The sequence below is a fragment of the Monodelphis domestica genome, chromosome 4, assembly GCF_027887165.1.
Source record: "Monodelphis domestica isolate mMonDom1 chromosome 4, mMonDom1.pri, whole genome shotgun sequence".
NCBI classification, from domain to species: Eukaryota; Metazoa; Chordata; class Mammalia; order Didelphimorphia; family Didelphidae; genus Monodelphis; species Monodelphis domestica.
This window is the reverse complement of record NC_077230.1, coordinates 254,175,938-254,190,226: the sequence shown is the minus strand read 5'-3', so window position 1 is coordinate 254,190,226 and position 14,289 is coordinate 254,175,938. Positions and strand designations below refer to the sequence as shown.

Sequence of the window (14,289 nt, the reverse complement as noted above, 5' to 3'; positions counted from 1 at the left end):
GTGGACCTAGGTTGTTCTGGGAGGAGTAAAAGAAAAATTTGGAATCCCTCCTCAGTCAAGGTACAACATCACCATTTGGCACATACCTATATAGCAGCGAATTGGGTGACCCTATGTTTTTTAGAAAGTGAGGTGGGGGAATAGTATGGTAGAATGAAAACTTGGGCTAGGATTTGGGATATCCAAGTTCTTTTTCTAGTTCTGAAGCCAGTTTGCTGTATGATTTAGGGCAAGCCACTCATCCAGCCGAGGCTTCAGTGGTTGGATTCTGTTCTAAGACAAACCTGCCCTTGTTCTGGTCATCAACCAACTCAGTTGTGATTGTGTTGCTCTGGATATGATAAGGAAGGATTTGAAGCACTGGTTTTAGCACTAATCACAGCACTAGTGAATATGAAGGGAAAATAATGAGGCCAGTCCTCCCTGATGATGTAGACAGTCTATAGCTCGAAGTCCTCAGTGTACTTTGTTTCTAGTAGATGCTTAATAAGCGTTTGCTGAATAAAATAAATGAATTAATGAAACAATACATTGTACTTTTGTGTTTAGTCTTTGATTTTTAAAGAAAACCATTAATTTAAAAACATTTTGATTGTTATAGAAATTCATGAAAAAAATTAAATCATCTTGATAGAGTAGGAATGTAGAAGAATCTATTGAATGCATGTTTTTCTTTTAGATTTGTAACTTCTGAAATTAATCTCCTTTTCCTGTTGAGAGAACAGAAGAAAACATTATGACATTGTGTAAAACACAAAAACAAAACCACAAAGACAAAAACTAAGGGTCTCTCAGACCAGGTAGGTCTGTGGTTCATCTAGTCCAGAGTTGTGAGATCTGGCAACAGCATAAGCACATGCTTTTTGAAAGGTCTAACTACTCAGCCACCAGTCTTAACATGGTCAGTCACTCTTTTCCTCCATGCTTATGTCCCAACAGAAATGGGCAATTTGACCATTTCTAACAATTTAGAACAGACTCCTTAGGAGTGAGGAGGGTAGGGAAAGGTCCTGGCTTGAAACTCATGATTTCACTGAAGCTCCCTCTAATGATTCAGACTGCATATCATTCATGTCCCCCATCCTACATGCTCTCGTCCATACCCTATAAATTCACCAGAAGGTGTCCACTCATTGTGCTGGAGGTCTTTCAGTCTTGCTGAATTTTCTATAGTAGATGGTCATTTGGTGGTATAACCTGGTATAGCTCTTTTTGCCTCTTGTCTCAGGTTTCTCTACTCCAGTCAAACTGCTCTATCTAAAAAGCTGTCCAAACATCTTACACCTCTGTGCAGTAGAATCCAGTTGATCCCTTTTGCCTCCAGGATCAAACATAAAGTCCTCTGGTTGGCTATTAAAGCCCCATATAACCTGTCCCCTTCCCAACTTACCTTTTCAACCTCCTATATCTTGTTCCCCTCTATAAAGGAAGACTGGCCTCATTGTTCTCCATCACAATACTACATCCTTTAACTATTTATATTTTAACAATTTTCATTTGCCATCCCCCATGCCTGGGACTTTCTCTTCTCATCTCTGCATTTTTATTTCCCTAGCTTCCTTCAGATCTCAGCTCAAGTCTCACCTTTTCCTAGAAGCCTTTCCTTGGTCTCTTTAATCTTAATACCTTCCTTCTGAGAGTATTCCCAATTTATTTTGTTTATTTTTTGTTTGTACATAGCTGTATGCAAGTTGTCTCCCCATTAGTCTGTGAACTTGAGCTCAGGAGCTATTTTTGGATTTTCTTTGTATTTCTAGCTGTTTGCACAATATCTGGCACATAGTAGGCACTTAATCATTGTTTGCTTCATCATCAGTCATGTTACATGCTAGTAAAGGGAAATATTTCTGTCATAAGCATAATGCAAGGTGAGACAATGTGATATAATAGAAAGAGACCTGGATTAAGAGCCAGAGGACCTGGGTTTAAAACTCAGCTCTAATAGTTACTAGTTGTATGACTTTGGGTCAGTTACTTAAATCGAAATCATAATTTCCTCTTTTGTAAGGTTTTATTTCCTAGCAAAATTCTAGAATGTGTATATTTTTATTGTTATTGCCATTGTTAGCATCTAGAAAGGGAAGGACTGATCATCAGGAGTAAGAATGGTTTTTATCTAGGAAAGGCCATGCCAGATGAACCCCCAGTCCCTTTTTTTGGATAGATTAATCATACTGGTGCATCTACAGAGGCAGCTTAGGTGGCTCCAGAGATTTAGTGCTGGACCTGAAGCCAGGGAAAACCTGAATTTTAATTGTGATTCATATCTGTACTAGCTCTATGACTCTGGGAAAGTCCCATACCCTCTGTCTGCTTCAGTTGCCCCATATATAAAAGGAATAATAATAGTACCTATTTCCCAGGGTTATCAAAAGGATCAAATGAAATAACATTTGTAAAGTGCTTTATGAACCTTTAAGCATGATGTTAATACTAGTTATTTTCAAGCCATTATTATTATATCAGGGGAATATTATAGACATGGCATAAAATATTTTAGCAAAACATTTGAAGAGATATAGGGTAGGATACATTGTGGTTTGGTACATTTGTAAATATTTGAATGATCAATTCCAGGATGGATGGATAGAGGGATGGGTGTCAACTTGAAGGGAGTTTTTTTTAGTAGCAATCATCACTCGCCTTTTCTTATTTTGCTCAAATTGTCTACCAATGACTTGGATATGAAGCCTATATGGTTTCATGCTTTTCAACTTGCTGATGTCACAAAGCAGGAAGAAATAGCTAACACTGTGGACAATAGCACCAGGATTTAGAAGAATCTTGATAGGCAAGGAGTTTCATTCTCCTAGGATGAAATTTAATGGAAATACAAATAGAGGTCTTCATTTGAGTTTAAAAAAATCAGCTTTTGCTTTCTGAATTCACTAATAAGGAGACTGACTCAATGCACCAGAAGAAAGGGAGCATTCTAGAAAGTTTGTCATAAACTTGACAAACCCAGATTTTGCAACCAAGACAGGTTCTACTACTGTGATGGCAGGTAACATACTACTCTTCGGCTATGTATAAATTCTGGGCATTCTAATTAGGGGAATATGTGCACAGAGAGGATCAGTGGAAATGCAAATCTTGTTATGGAGAATTATCATCTACTTAAAAGTGCTACCAAAGAAGTGGCTTCAAAAGCATAAATAAAGAAGACAAGGCAAGGCTAGATAATAGTTTGTATGAAAAAAAGTCTGGGAGATTTAGTGAGCTACAATAAAGTCAATATGATTAATCCATAGTTGTCAAAGAGATGATGTTATATTAGTCTATATGGAAAGGCATCATATCTAGAAGGAGGGATGCTTTATTCTACTTTGGGCAGGACATATTGAAATTTTATTCAGTTTTGGTGCTACATTTTAGAGATATCACTGACCTGTTGAAGCATATCCAGAAGGAGAGTAATCAGGATGCTGGTAAATAGCCCCCAGATCATGCCATGGGAGGATTAGTGGAAGGAACTGGGGATATTTAGCATGGGGGAAAGAAGAATTGATGGTTATATTTGAAGGATTGTCAGATGGAAGAGAGGTTAGGCTTACTTAGGTTGTCTCCAGAGGGCCAAAGACTAGGAATAATGGATAAAAGATTAGAGAGGTAAATTTAGGTTTGACATAATGAAAAGCTTCCTACAATTAGAACTATTCAAAATTGGAACTGGCTGACATGGGAGGCCTAGTAGCCACCTAGTGGAGGCTGGAAGAGTCCTTGTTGGGGATATCGTAGGGAGGATCTTTCTTTGGGGATAGGTGGAACTGGATGGCTTCCAGGATAACTTCCAACTGTCAGTCAGTTGGTCAACTAGCATTTATTAAGTGCCTGCTGAGGGTCAGGCACTATGCTAAGTGCTCAGGGAAAAGTGCCTCAGCTAAAAGAGCCTCCAGTTTAATTGGGGAGACAATGTGCAAACAACTATGTATAACAAATTGGAAATAATCTAGAAGGAAGGCATTCAGATTACAGAAGACTGAGAAATACATGGGACTTTGGCTGAGACTTGAATAAAATCAGGGAAACTAGGAGATGGAAAAGAGGAAGAAGTGCATTGTATGCATGGAGGATAGCCAGTGAAAATGCCTTGAGTCAGAAGTGTGTGAAGAAGAATAAAGAGTCTAGTCACTGGATCACAAACTACATAAAGGAAAATAAGATGAAAGAGGGCTGGAGTTTAAATTATTTTACTTACAGTATTGTGAGCAAATTCTACCTAAAGGTGAGCTATTTTGGATTTTATCAGTGAGATGGTTTAGTTTCACTAAATGATCAAAACATTCATTTATTAAACATTCTGAATCAGTCATCTTAGGCAAAAAAGATCAGCTTCATTAGGTTATAAATATCTGTGGTCTCAATGATAAAAAGAAAAAAAAATCCTAGGTTGTAGTGCTTACTTTCCAAGTGGATACCCATTTCCCAGTTTTTCCTCTTCAAATCTATCAATGAATATTTCTCTAAATTCCTGATAAATGTGTAGTTTTGTGTTGAAAGTCTTACACCTTACCATAAAGTGCCTGAATCCCTTTGATATCATCCTCTGACAGATTTATGTCCCCTGAGTTGGACGCATCATAGGTAGGATACATCACAGCGTTAGGGTCAGAAGAATGACCTAGCCCCAGGGAATGGCCAAGTTCATGAGTAGCAGCAAATAAAAAGTTAACTCCTACAATAAAAGAAAGGACATTAAATTATTACAAAACAATTCAAGAACTCAAAAAAGATTATTCTCAATTATTTTAAAATTTTAAACAGTATTTGGAGGGAGATTGATATGGAGTGGTCCTTCAGCAAGCACTCTTTGGGTTCTTGACTTTTCAATTGATTTCTTTCTCAAATAACCTTATTTCAGAGAACTTGAAATGAAAATTTAAGTGGGCTGAGTAACCCATGACACTCAGTTTGGTAATTGGAATGTCTGAATAAACTCTAGTCAGCTTCTAAGAAAGAGGTCTAAATAAAAATAAAGATTTTACTTCTGTCCTTTCAGCTCATGGGAAGGTGTGAGCCAGTTAGACATCATGGTTAAAGGGAGACATCAAAACTGGGACTGCTTTGCATTTGTCTGAGAGCTGATTACTTGGATATACGGAGATACCCGAACAGAGCAAGAGGTTGGGGAAAATGAACAGCAGCAGCTCTTCATTTTCTCCTGTTTAGAACTTGCATAGTGAAGTTTTACTAGCTTTCATTAGACTGAGATGTTATGACATCTTACCTGTGAAACCCAAAGTTCTTGCTACTGAGCACTCTTATTTGTTACATGTTAGATCCTATCCCTACTCTACCCAGTGGAGTGGAAGCACCTTGAGGACAAGGTGCTGTACCTACTGCCTTTTTGTTTTTGTTTTTGTATCATCCAATACCTTGTCTGACTCCTGACCCATTATAGGTATTTAAATGATTATAGAATTGAATAGGATGCATGGTACCTTTCTCCACCCCCTTATTAGTCATAGTGGAAGTGAGGAAGCTTACAGCTTAACATATTAATTAATACTATAACTTTCTTGTTTTCATAGTTAAATGGCACATTTTAGGTACCCAGTGACATATTTTTGCCTTCATGTTTTCTACTTTAGACAGGAAGGAACGTGGAATAGCTTTACCTAATTGGCTGCCATCACTCCATTGTTCATCATTATCAAAGTGAGCATCTCCTCCTATTCCTATCCCTGGTTCAAATGCATGAGCTAGGATTCCTCCTGGTCCGTCAAATGGATAGAAGTCCCCATGAGCTAAGTAAAAAACAACAACAAAAAAACAGTCATTGGCCTGCCTAAGAAGACAGAAATGAGCACTAAGAACTGTTTTTTTTTTTCTTAACCTATGAAAATATTCCAGTTATACAATCTATGTAGCTAGAGATTTGGCAGAGTGGATTGGGCAATGCCTGAAATCTGAGGGCAGCCTAATGGAGGTGCAAATTACCTAGATTTGAACCTTAGTTACCTCATCTGTAAAATAAGGCAGTTGGATTAGAAAACTTCTAGGGCTCCTTCCAACTCTAAATCTAATATTCCCTAATTCTATGGTCTCGTTTGACTTACTAGCTGTATGACCTTAGGCAAACCATTTCACATCTGGAAGCCTCTGTCAGTCTGATCTGCGAACTGAAAATACTACTGACCTTCCCTGCTTTCTTCCAAGAAGAAGTGAAAATACTACCTACCCTACTTCCTTCCCAGAAGTGAAATAACTGCCTACCTACCCTGTTACCTTCCCAGAAGAAGTAAGAAGACTATCTATGCTTCCAAGAAGTGAAAATACCCTACTTCCTTCCAAGAATGGTCTTGCATTTTTTTTTTGCCCTGGACCTGTGATTTTATGAATGCAGGGAGTTCCTTTCCCAAAGAAACCAGAAAATACCCTACTATTTATATTCTTAGAGGTCTCACAGCTAGTATTGACAATCAATCAATCAATCAATGAGTTGTAAATAATAATTAATTAGCTTCATTAAAGATGAAGTCCTAGGAAGAATTAAGGATTTTAGGCTAGGAGAAGTTTTTTCACCTTGGCTCCTTTAAACAGCAAGAGACTTTTCAGAGGGTCAGGGGTAGAGAACCCGTCCCCCTTCCCCCCAGGAGAGGCAGTTGGATTACTGGTCACTCTCTAGATTTTCCTTGTTGAGGAAAGGTGTCTAGGGATTTGGCTCTGTAAATCTTAGAAGATTTTGGAGACAGTTTAGCCTGGAAAACCATCTTGATAGTGGATAAGAATTGGAGACTGAGTGAGAAAAGCTCAGGCTGTTCCCTGAATCACCACAGGGGCAGTGGAGAGCAAGATAGCTAGCAGTATCTCTGAAGCTGTCCCAGAGAATCTTCTGAGACTGGAGAAAGACACAGAGAGCTACACTGAATCTTAGAAGCTACACTAGAAGGAAAAGAGTTTAAGTAGAAATATAAATAATAGCTTTAGTAAGATAGATTTTTATATTCAGACAGACAGAATAATTGTTAGCCCTGATTTTTCAGGGAAGAAGTCTCGTGAGAGACAGATTTGGGATCCAGGTTTTAGATAGATAGATCAGATTAAAGTAAATGGATCAATAATCAATATTTTCCTTTTCCTGTCCCTGCTCTTTGAATGAATTAAATAAATGGGTTTTTAAAATAGTCTTGTCTCCAGCTAGTGATATCAATTGCCATCAACTGAAGCTCTCTGCCAGGGGTGACTATTGACATCTACCAATTCAAGATCAATATTCCCCATAACAGAATCAATTGACAGATGTTCAGAAAATTCTTATGTGCCAGGTTCTGGCAAAACAAAGAAAAAAAAGATAACACTTGAACACAGGTCTCAGATGTAAAATGGAGATAATAATAGATTCTATCTCTTAGGGCTGTTTTGAGGATCTTATGAAATTTTAACTGTAAAGTGCTTAATACAGCATCTAGCACAGAGTAGATGCTATTTAAATGCTAGTTCTTATTATATACTTATTATACATCTCTTATGTGCTTATTGCATGTCTTATTGGTCTTGAGTAATTGCTCTATTAACTTACATGAGAAAAGAACTTTTGTCTCAGCTAGCTTTTATTTCTTCACCATTTTCTAATATAGTTCCCCACAAATAGTAGGAAATTAGTACATATATATTGATTTAAATTTTGGTCACTGAACACCATGAGTAGTTTTCTGATTCATATTTCTTTATGATATCATAGTTAAAGTTTCAAGGTGAACTAGTTTATGTTAATTAATACAAACTTTAAAAAAAGATATTTTTGGTTGGACTTGTGATTTTGTGATACAGAGAGCTCCCATTGAAAAACTTCTAACAATTCAGATTAGTACTTTCTCTTTCACTTATAATAGGTGCAGAAAGCTATCTCTGAGTCGTGGAGATTAAGTGACTTTCCCAGGGTTGTACAAGTGGTATGTGGGAGAGACACGACTGAAATCCAGATGTCCTTGACTGAGAGGCTATCTCTCCAGCCATCATTTCATGCTCTTCTTAGATGCTTAATAGACATATTCACCAGACCATTGAGTCTTGGAAAAACCAAGCTTAACTCGCATTATTTGAGAACAGCAAATATTAGCAATTTATATGTATGAGTGACATGTCTCTGAGTCCTATCATGTAAAAAATTTTTGTTCTTCATAAAATTTAATGTTCATATTAAACAAATAGCCTAGAATTATTAAAGAAATAGCATGATATAGTGGTTAATATAATAATCATTGACATTCTCACAGAAAATTTTGTGGCAAAAAGTTTCATGAGCATAATCTCATTTGATAGAATTCTAGATTCAAATCCTGCCTTTCCCACATACGACCTGTTTGACCCTGTGCAAATCACTTAACTTTTTTTAGCCTTGGTCACCTCTGTTAAATTTTAATTGTACATTTTAAAATTACAATCTATAGGTTAATTAAACTACCACTCTAATGAATAAGAATATTCATGCATTAGTCAGACAATATACCTTCTTTACTTGTGACCTGTCAAAATACAACAGGAAAAAAGATACAACAGAAAATTGTTGATCAGAAAAACTGTTATCATAATTTAACAAAATAGATAAGGTATGAATGTAATGTGGATTGAAGAAACGTATATCCATGAACCTTCCTTGCTTGTTTTCGGCCAGCTGAGTGTGACTTAATATTTGGTGAATTTAATGTGATGGTCTCTCTGGATGCTGCTGGTCATGTCATGAATTCAGCACTGAAAGGACTTGATATTTTGCTATAACATGACAAACCCTGAGTGTCCCCTTCATTCTCTTTCCTAGCTGTAACAGTGGATGGAAAACAATGGGCTACTATGAGTTAAAAGAGGAGTTATCTTTCCTCTCTCTCCACTTCCATTTCCCTCTTTCTGTCTCCCTTCCCCTCTCTGTTTCTCCTCTTTTCTTTCCCTCTCTCCTCTCTTTGAATGTCTACATGGTGTCATGTAATTCTGAGACTTCCAGTAAGGGATTAGGAATCATGATGACCTCAACCACATGGCAGCTAATGCTGAGGGATTTGAACTGATGAATTGCTACTTGGAACCTTGTCTGTTTTTTCTACTTTCATGTCTGTTTTCTTCTTTCCTGGTCTTAGGAATATTTATTCCCTAGATAAACATGCCCAAGCTTCTAGGAGACCTTGTGAGTCTAAAGGGTCTGAGTCCTTTTGGTCAGAGCTGAATGGTGGCAAGAGGAAGAGTCCCTAGCAACTGTTCCAATGTTCTTAGAGAAGACCACCAACAAGAGGATCAGTCGGAGCTTAAAAAAAAATGTGTTGTTTTTTTTTAAATCAGAAATCATGTATTGGGAGTTTTTTGGATAGTGCAGAGCCAAGGTGAAATATAGAAGGCTTAATCAGTAGCCCCACAAACTGCTTTAGTTTTTTATTGCTTTAAGCATCAACATTTTGCCTAGATATGATAGTATTGCTGTTCTTCTAATTTAATTCTTACTGTCATGTGCATTGTTTTAGCATAATTTTTTGTGAAAGAAAAGAATACCGATTGTATACCTTATTCTTATTGTCCATTGAATTCCTTTCTACTTTTCTTTTTTGGGGAAACCCTAGATGTGAGGTTCACCCTAAGTCATATGTAAATTGTTCCCAGGACCTCAGGGTTGGGGTTGAAAAAAAAAGGACCAGGAAAAAAGGGAGCAGAGTTTCTTCTTTGAAATCAGGCTCTCCCAAGACTGAAATTCATTCTGACCATGTTTCTGGTACTGGAGTTCCTTAGTTAGATAGAGGAGGCTGTGTATCTTAGCCCCAGTTGACCCAACAGTTATTTCTCAATATTTACAATAGCATTAAGGAAAATAATGTAGTTTCTGACAATGTATAAAATATGGATTTGCTGTTTGTTTCAGGATGGCAGGAGAATTATGAGAGGGAGGAATAATAGTGATGACAAAAATAAGGAAAAAAGAAATAAAAATATCTCAGTGAAATAGTAGAAAATATACATATTAGAAAAAAAGAGAAGTTTGGGGAAAAATCCCCACAGACAAATATGGCAATATTTTAATAAGTGCTCAGTTTATGATATGCTCTAAAAAACAGCCAAATGTAATTAAGATTCATAGTTTCATATGCAATTCTCTTCTGTTTTTCACATATGGAAATGCTTGCATTTGTTTGACATCTATCAAATTTACCATAAAAAGAAAAAAAAATGGATTTGTTTAAAAGGATCAGCCTTACCTCCTCTGGCGAAACCAATTCTAATATCTGCATCTCCTATGAGCACTTTCTTGAAGGTCAATGCTGAAACTTCACTCCATTTGCCTAAAGCCTGCTCTACTAACTGATCCACTTTATATCTTGGTAAGTCCGAAGTATAAGAAACAATCCTGGCAGCCAGACAAGAAAACAATATTGATACCTCGTAAAATGGCTTTTATTGTCTTACCAAAATGAACACAAGTACAACTAACCTGTAGGTCACGACATTGGAAGGCCATTTAGGGGTGAAAGGATACAACTGGAAATTTTGTACATCAGGTACTCCACATCTAGGTTTCTGAATTATTTCCATAGTTTTGTGATTTAAAAGTCCTGTTTCTTCTAGGCGAAAGAATTTTTGCATTTCTTTTACTTTGTTTTCAAAATGTTTTTTTTGTGGTTCAGGAGAATATGCATAGAATTTATTGAGATATTCCTGTTTTAAAGAATGAAAGTAATTTTACTGTTTTTTTTTTGTCCTCTTTAAACTGAAATACCCAGCTGGCCATTGCCCTGAAATCCTAGTTCACTAAGAGGATCAAGGAAAAGCTATTTTCTTTAAAAATCCAGGATTTAATCAGAATTGTAATGTTTTCCCTTCCTACTGGGAGTTGCCTGTTAGCCAATGAATAAATAATTGTTTTAAAAATCAACCCACACAATAGTTCATTTCACCCCTCTAGGATCCACAAGACATAACACAGCATCCAGAAAAAAACTTTTCCTATACCTTTTTTTTTTCAACTCTTACCTTCCATCTTAGAATCAATACTCTATATTGGTTCCAAGGCAGAAGAGTGGTAAGGGCTAGGCAATGGGAGTTAAGTGACTAGCTCAGGGTCACACAGCTAGAAAGTATCTGAAGTCAGATTTGAACTTATGAAGATGAGTTTTACTGACTCCATTCATTGGGCCACCTAGTTTCCCAGAGTGACTTTAAGAGAATAAAATGATTCCATGTTTTTTTCACAAGTTCTAAACTACTCAACTAGATTTAAACTGGGAGTCACCAGGATTCTCTCCTCTCCATCTTATCCCCTCCCCAAAGTATTTGTAATTACATCAATGTTTTACAAAATCTTACTTGCCTCAGTAATCATATCTTACATTTCTGCAGCAATGTACAATTTAAAAATTCTCTCCCAAATATGACCTTGTTTGATCCTCACAATAATCCTATGAATTTAGGCAGGTTTTACTGTCCCCATGAAATCTCAGAAGTGATTTGACTTTCCCAAGATCATATACCAGATACATGAAGGAGCCAGCACTTGCACCCAAACCTTCTGAGTCCAGATCCAGTACCCTTTTTTAAAATGACACTATAAGGAAAATAAGGAAATCTGGCCTCAGACCTAGCCTAGCTGTGTGACCTTATGAAAGTCACTTAACCCCAATTGCCTAGCCCTTGCTGCTCTTCTGTCTTAGATCAGATAGAAGATAAGGGTTAATTTTTGGACATTAAATCAAACATGAATAGTTTATTAGTAGCTAGGTATTTGGCACTCAATCTGGAGTTAGGAAAACTGGAATTCAGATCTGTCCTCAGACACTGGTCAGTCAGTAAGTCAGTCAGTAAGCATTTATTAAGATAAAGCACCAGCTATGTGCCGGCCATCGTGTTAAGCACTGAGGTTACAAAGGAAAGAAAATATAGTCCCTGATCTCAAGGAGCATGTCAACAATTATGTAGAAAAAAATCTATACAGGCATCATCAACAGAAGGAAGGAGCTAGTATTAAAACATTGGCAAAGGCTTCTTCTAGAAGTGAAATTTTATCTGAGATCTGAAGGAAATCATGGAAGTCAAGAAGCAGAAATCAAGGGGGAGAAAGAGATGCAGAGAGAGGGAGGGGCAGAGAGAGTTTCAGACAGAGCAAGAGAGACAAAGAGGGGAGGGAGACAGAGAGAGGGACAGAGAGAGACAGAGAGGGGTGAAAGAGAGACAGACAGAGAGAGGAGGGGAGAAAGAAAGAGCGGAGACACAAAGGAGAGAGATAGGAAAAAGGGGAATGAAAGACAGAGAGAGAGGAGACAAAGAGGGGAGAGAAAGAGATAAGAGAGATACAGAGACAGAGACTGAGAGACAGATGGAGAGACACAAAGGGGGGAGAGAGAGTCAGAGGCAGAGAGACAGAGAGAGGGAAAAGAGAGACAAACATACAGAAAGACAGAGTCAGAGGGGGGAGAAAGAGACACAGAGACACAGAGGATAGAGATAGAAAAAGGGGAATGAAAGAGACACAGAGAGAAAGACACACAGAGAGGAGAGACAGAGAGAGGGGCAGGGAGAGAAAGAGACAGAGGGACAGAGAGACTGAAAGAGACAGATGGAGAGACAGAAAGGGAGAGAGAGAGTCAGAAAGTTGGAGAGAGAGAGACAGTCAGAGACAGAGAAAGACAGACAGACAGACAGACAGACAGACAGACAGACACACACACACACACACACACACACACAGAGTTCCAAGCATGGAGAGTAGGCAGTGAAAAGGCTTGGAGGTGAAAGATAGAAATGTAGTGTTTGAGAAACAGCATAAAGGCTGTTGTCACTAGAGTAACATTCAGAATAAAGGGAAGGGGACAGATATGGGATCCTAGGGAAGTTACTTAACATGTCTGCCTCAGTTTCTTCAGCTATATTGTTGTGAATGTGAAATGTGATATTTGAATATTGTTTAACAAACCTAAATAAATGCCAATAAAATATTATTGAATAGGATATGTTCTGAATCTATGATTCCACTAGTATTAGGAGGAAATGTCTGGTTAAGGAAATTCCTTTTATCAAAGAAAGTTGGTACCATTTTTGCAACTTATAATATTAGAACATTACTTAAAACACAGAGAAATTAAGTGACTTGAAAAAGTCCCTTAAAAAAAAAGTCACACAACCATTGTGTGTCAGATATAGGACTTAAACCAAGATCTTCTGGGCATGGTTCTGAAGATGGTGCTATATTATGCTGTCTCTTTATTTAATATCTTTCTTTGACACTAAAATTTCCCTTAAATTAGTATAGATTTTATTCTTCTAAACAATAATCCTGGGTTCCCTCAACAGTTGTATGATAACCCAACTCTTATGGTACAGGAGGGTTCAAAGATGGGCTTGGATAACTTTCAAGCCACTTTGATCAAATCCTGCTGATTAATCTTATTTGCTTAATTTGTTAATTTGGCTTATTGTAGTTTTGTGAAAGTTCTCTATGTATTTGAGATGAGACCTTCATCTGCAAAACTATCTATAAAAATCCCCCTCTCCAGTTTTCTGCTTTCCTTCTAAGTTTGGCTATATTGGCTCTGTTTGCTCAAATCCTTAATTTAACATAATAAATATTATTCCTTTTACATCTTGCAATGCTTTCTATTTCTTGTTTGTTCATAAATTCTTCGCCTATCCATAAATCTGATGGGTAATATATTTCATGTTCTTTTCTAGTACAGAAGGGAGGAGGAAACAGCCTTAGATAGGAACATAAAATTAACAACAAAAAATAAAATAAAATTTTTAAAAAGTAATTTGCAATCTTAGGGAAAAAGAAATTATAGTTTTGTGGACTTTAGTATTAAAAGGAAACAATCCCTAACAGATCAAACATTGTCTTCCATACAAAGAAATATAATAGGACAAACAGTATAGCTAAATGGGTCCAGAGCATCTTGGTACAAATATACTTACAGTATCTTCTTTGAGTTAGTTGAGGGTCTTAGGAAAAAAATGCAGATACTTACCTCGGCTACTTCCCATTGTTCATAATAAGTCCTGTTAATTTTAGGGAGCAGTGGAAAAGCAAGGCTGCATGTCCAGAGACTCACTATGCATAATGCAGAGTAGAGCATACTTGCTGTTAAGAAACTATTCTTCAAGACCCTATAGTTGATACAATAATTGTATCCAGTCTGCAAGTTTATATAGTTTTTCATCTTGAGTGTGTCAATAGGTGACTCATCTTTTAAAGTACTTTCTTGTTCCTTTGTTTTTTAGATCTTTCAAAATAGTTTTCTTTTTTCTAATGAAAATGAGGAAGCATTAGGTTGAATCAGCAGGATGTTCAGTTTGTGTTTGTTTTTCTAGAGGTTTTTTTTC

The 14,289-nt window shown here is 37.0% G+C and overlaps 1 protein-coding gene across 1 annotated transcript; it reads right to left on the bottom strand.

Annotated features, from left to right (window-relative positions):
• Window positions 1–223: 223 nt before the first annotated feature.
• MMP7 (matrix metallopeptidase 7) lies at window positions 224–14,275 on the bottom strand. The gene is made up of 6 exons (XM_007494974.3): window positions 13,935–14,275; window positions 10,412–10,635; window positions 10,179–10,327; window positions 5,619–5,747; window positions 4,514–4,675; window positions 224–710 (listed from the first exon to the last, which is right to left on the bottom strand). The coding sequence occupies exons 1-6, from the start codon at window positions 14,124–14,126 to the stop codon at window positions 697–699; spliced, it is 870 nt and encodes a 289-aa protein (XP_007495036.3). The 5' UTR covers window positions 14,127–14,275; the 3' UTR covers window positions 224–696.
• Window positions 14,276–14,289: the final 14 nt, after the last annotated feature.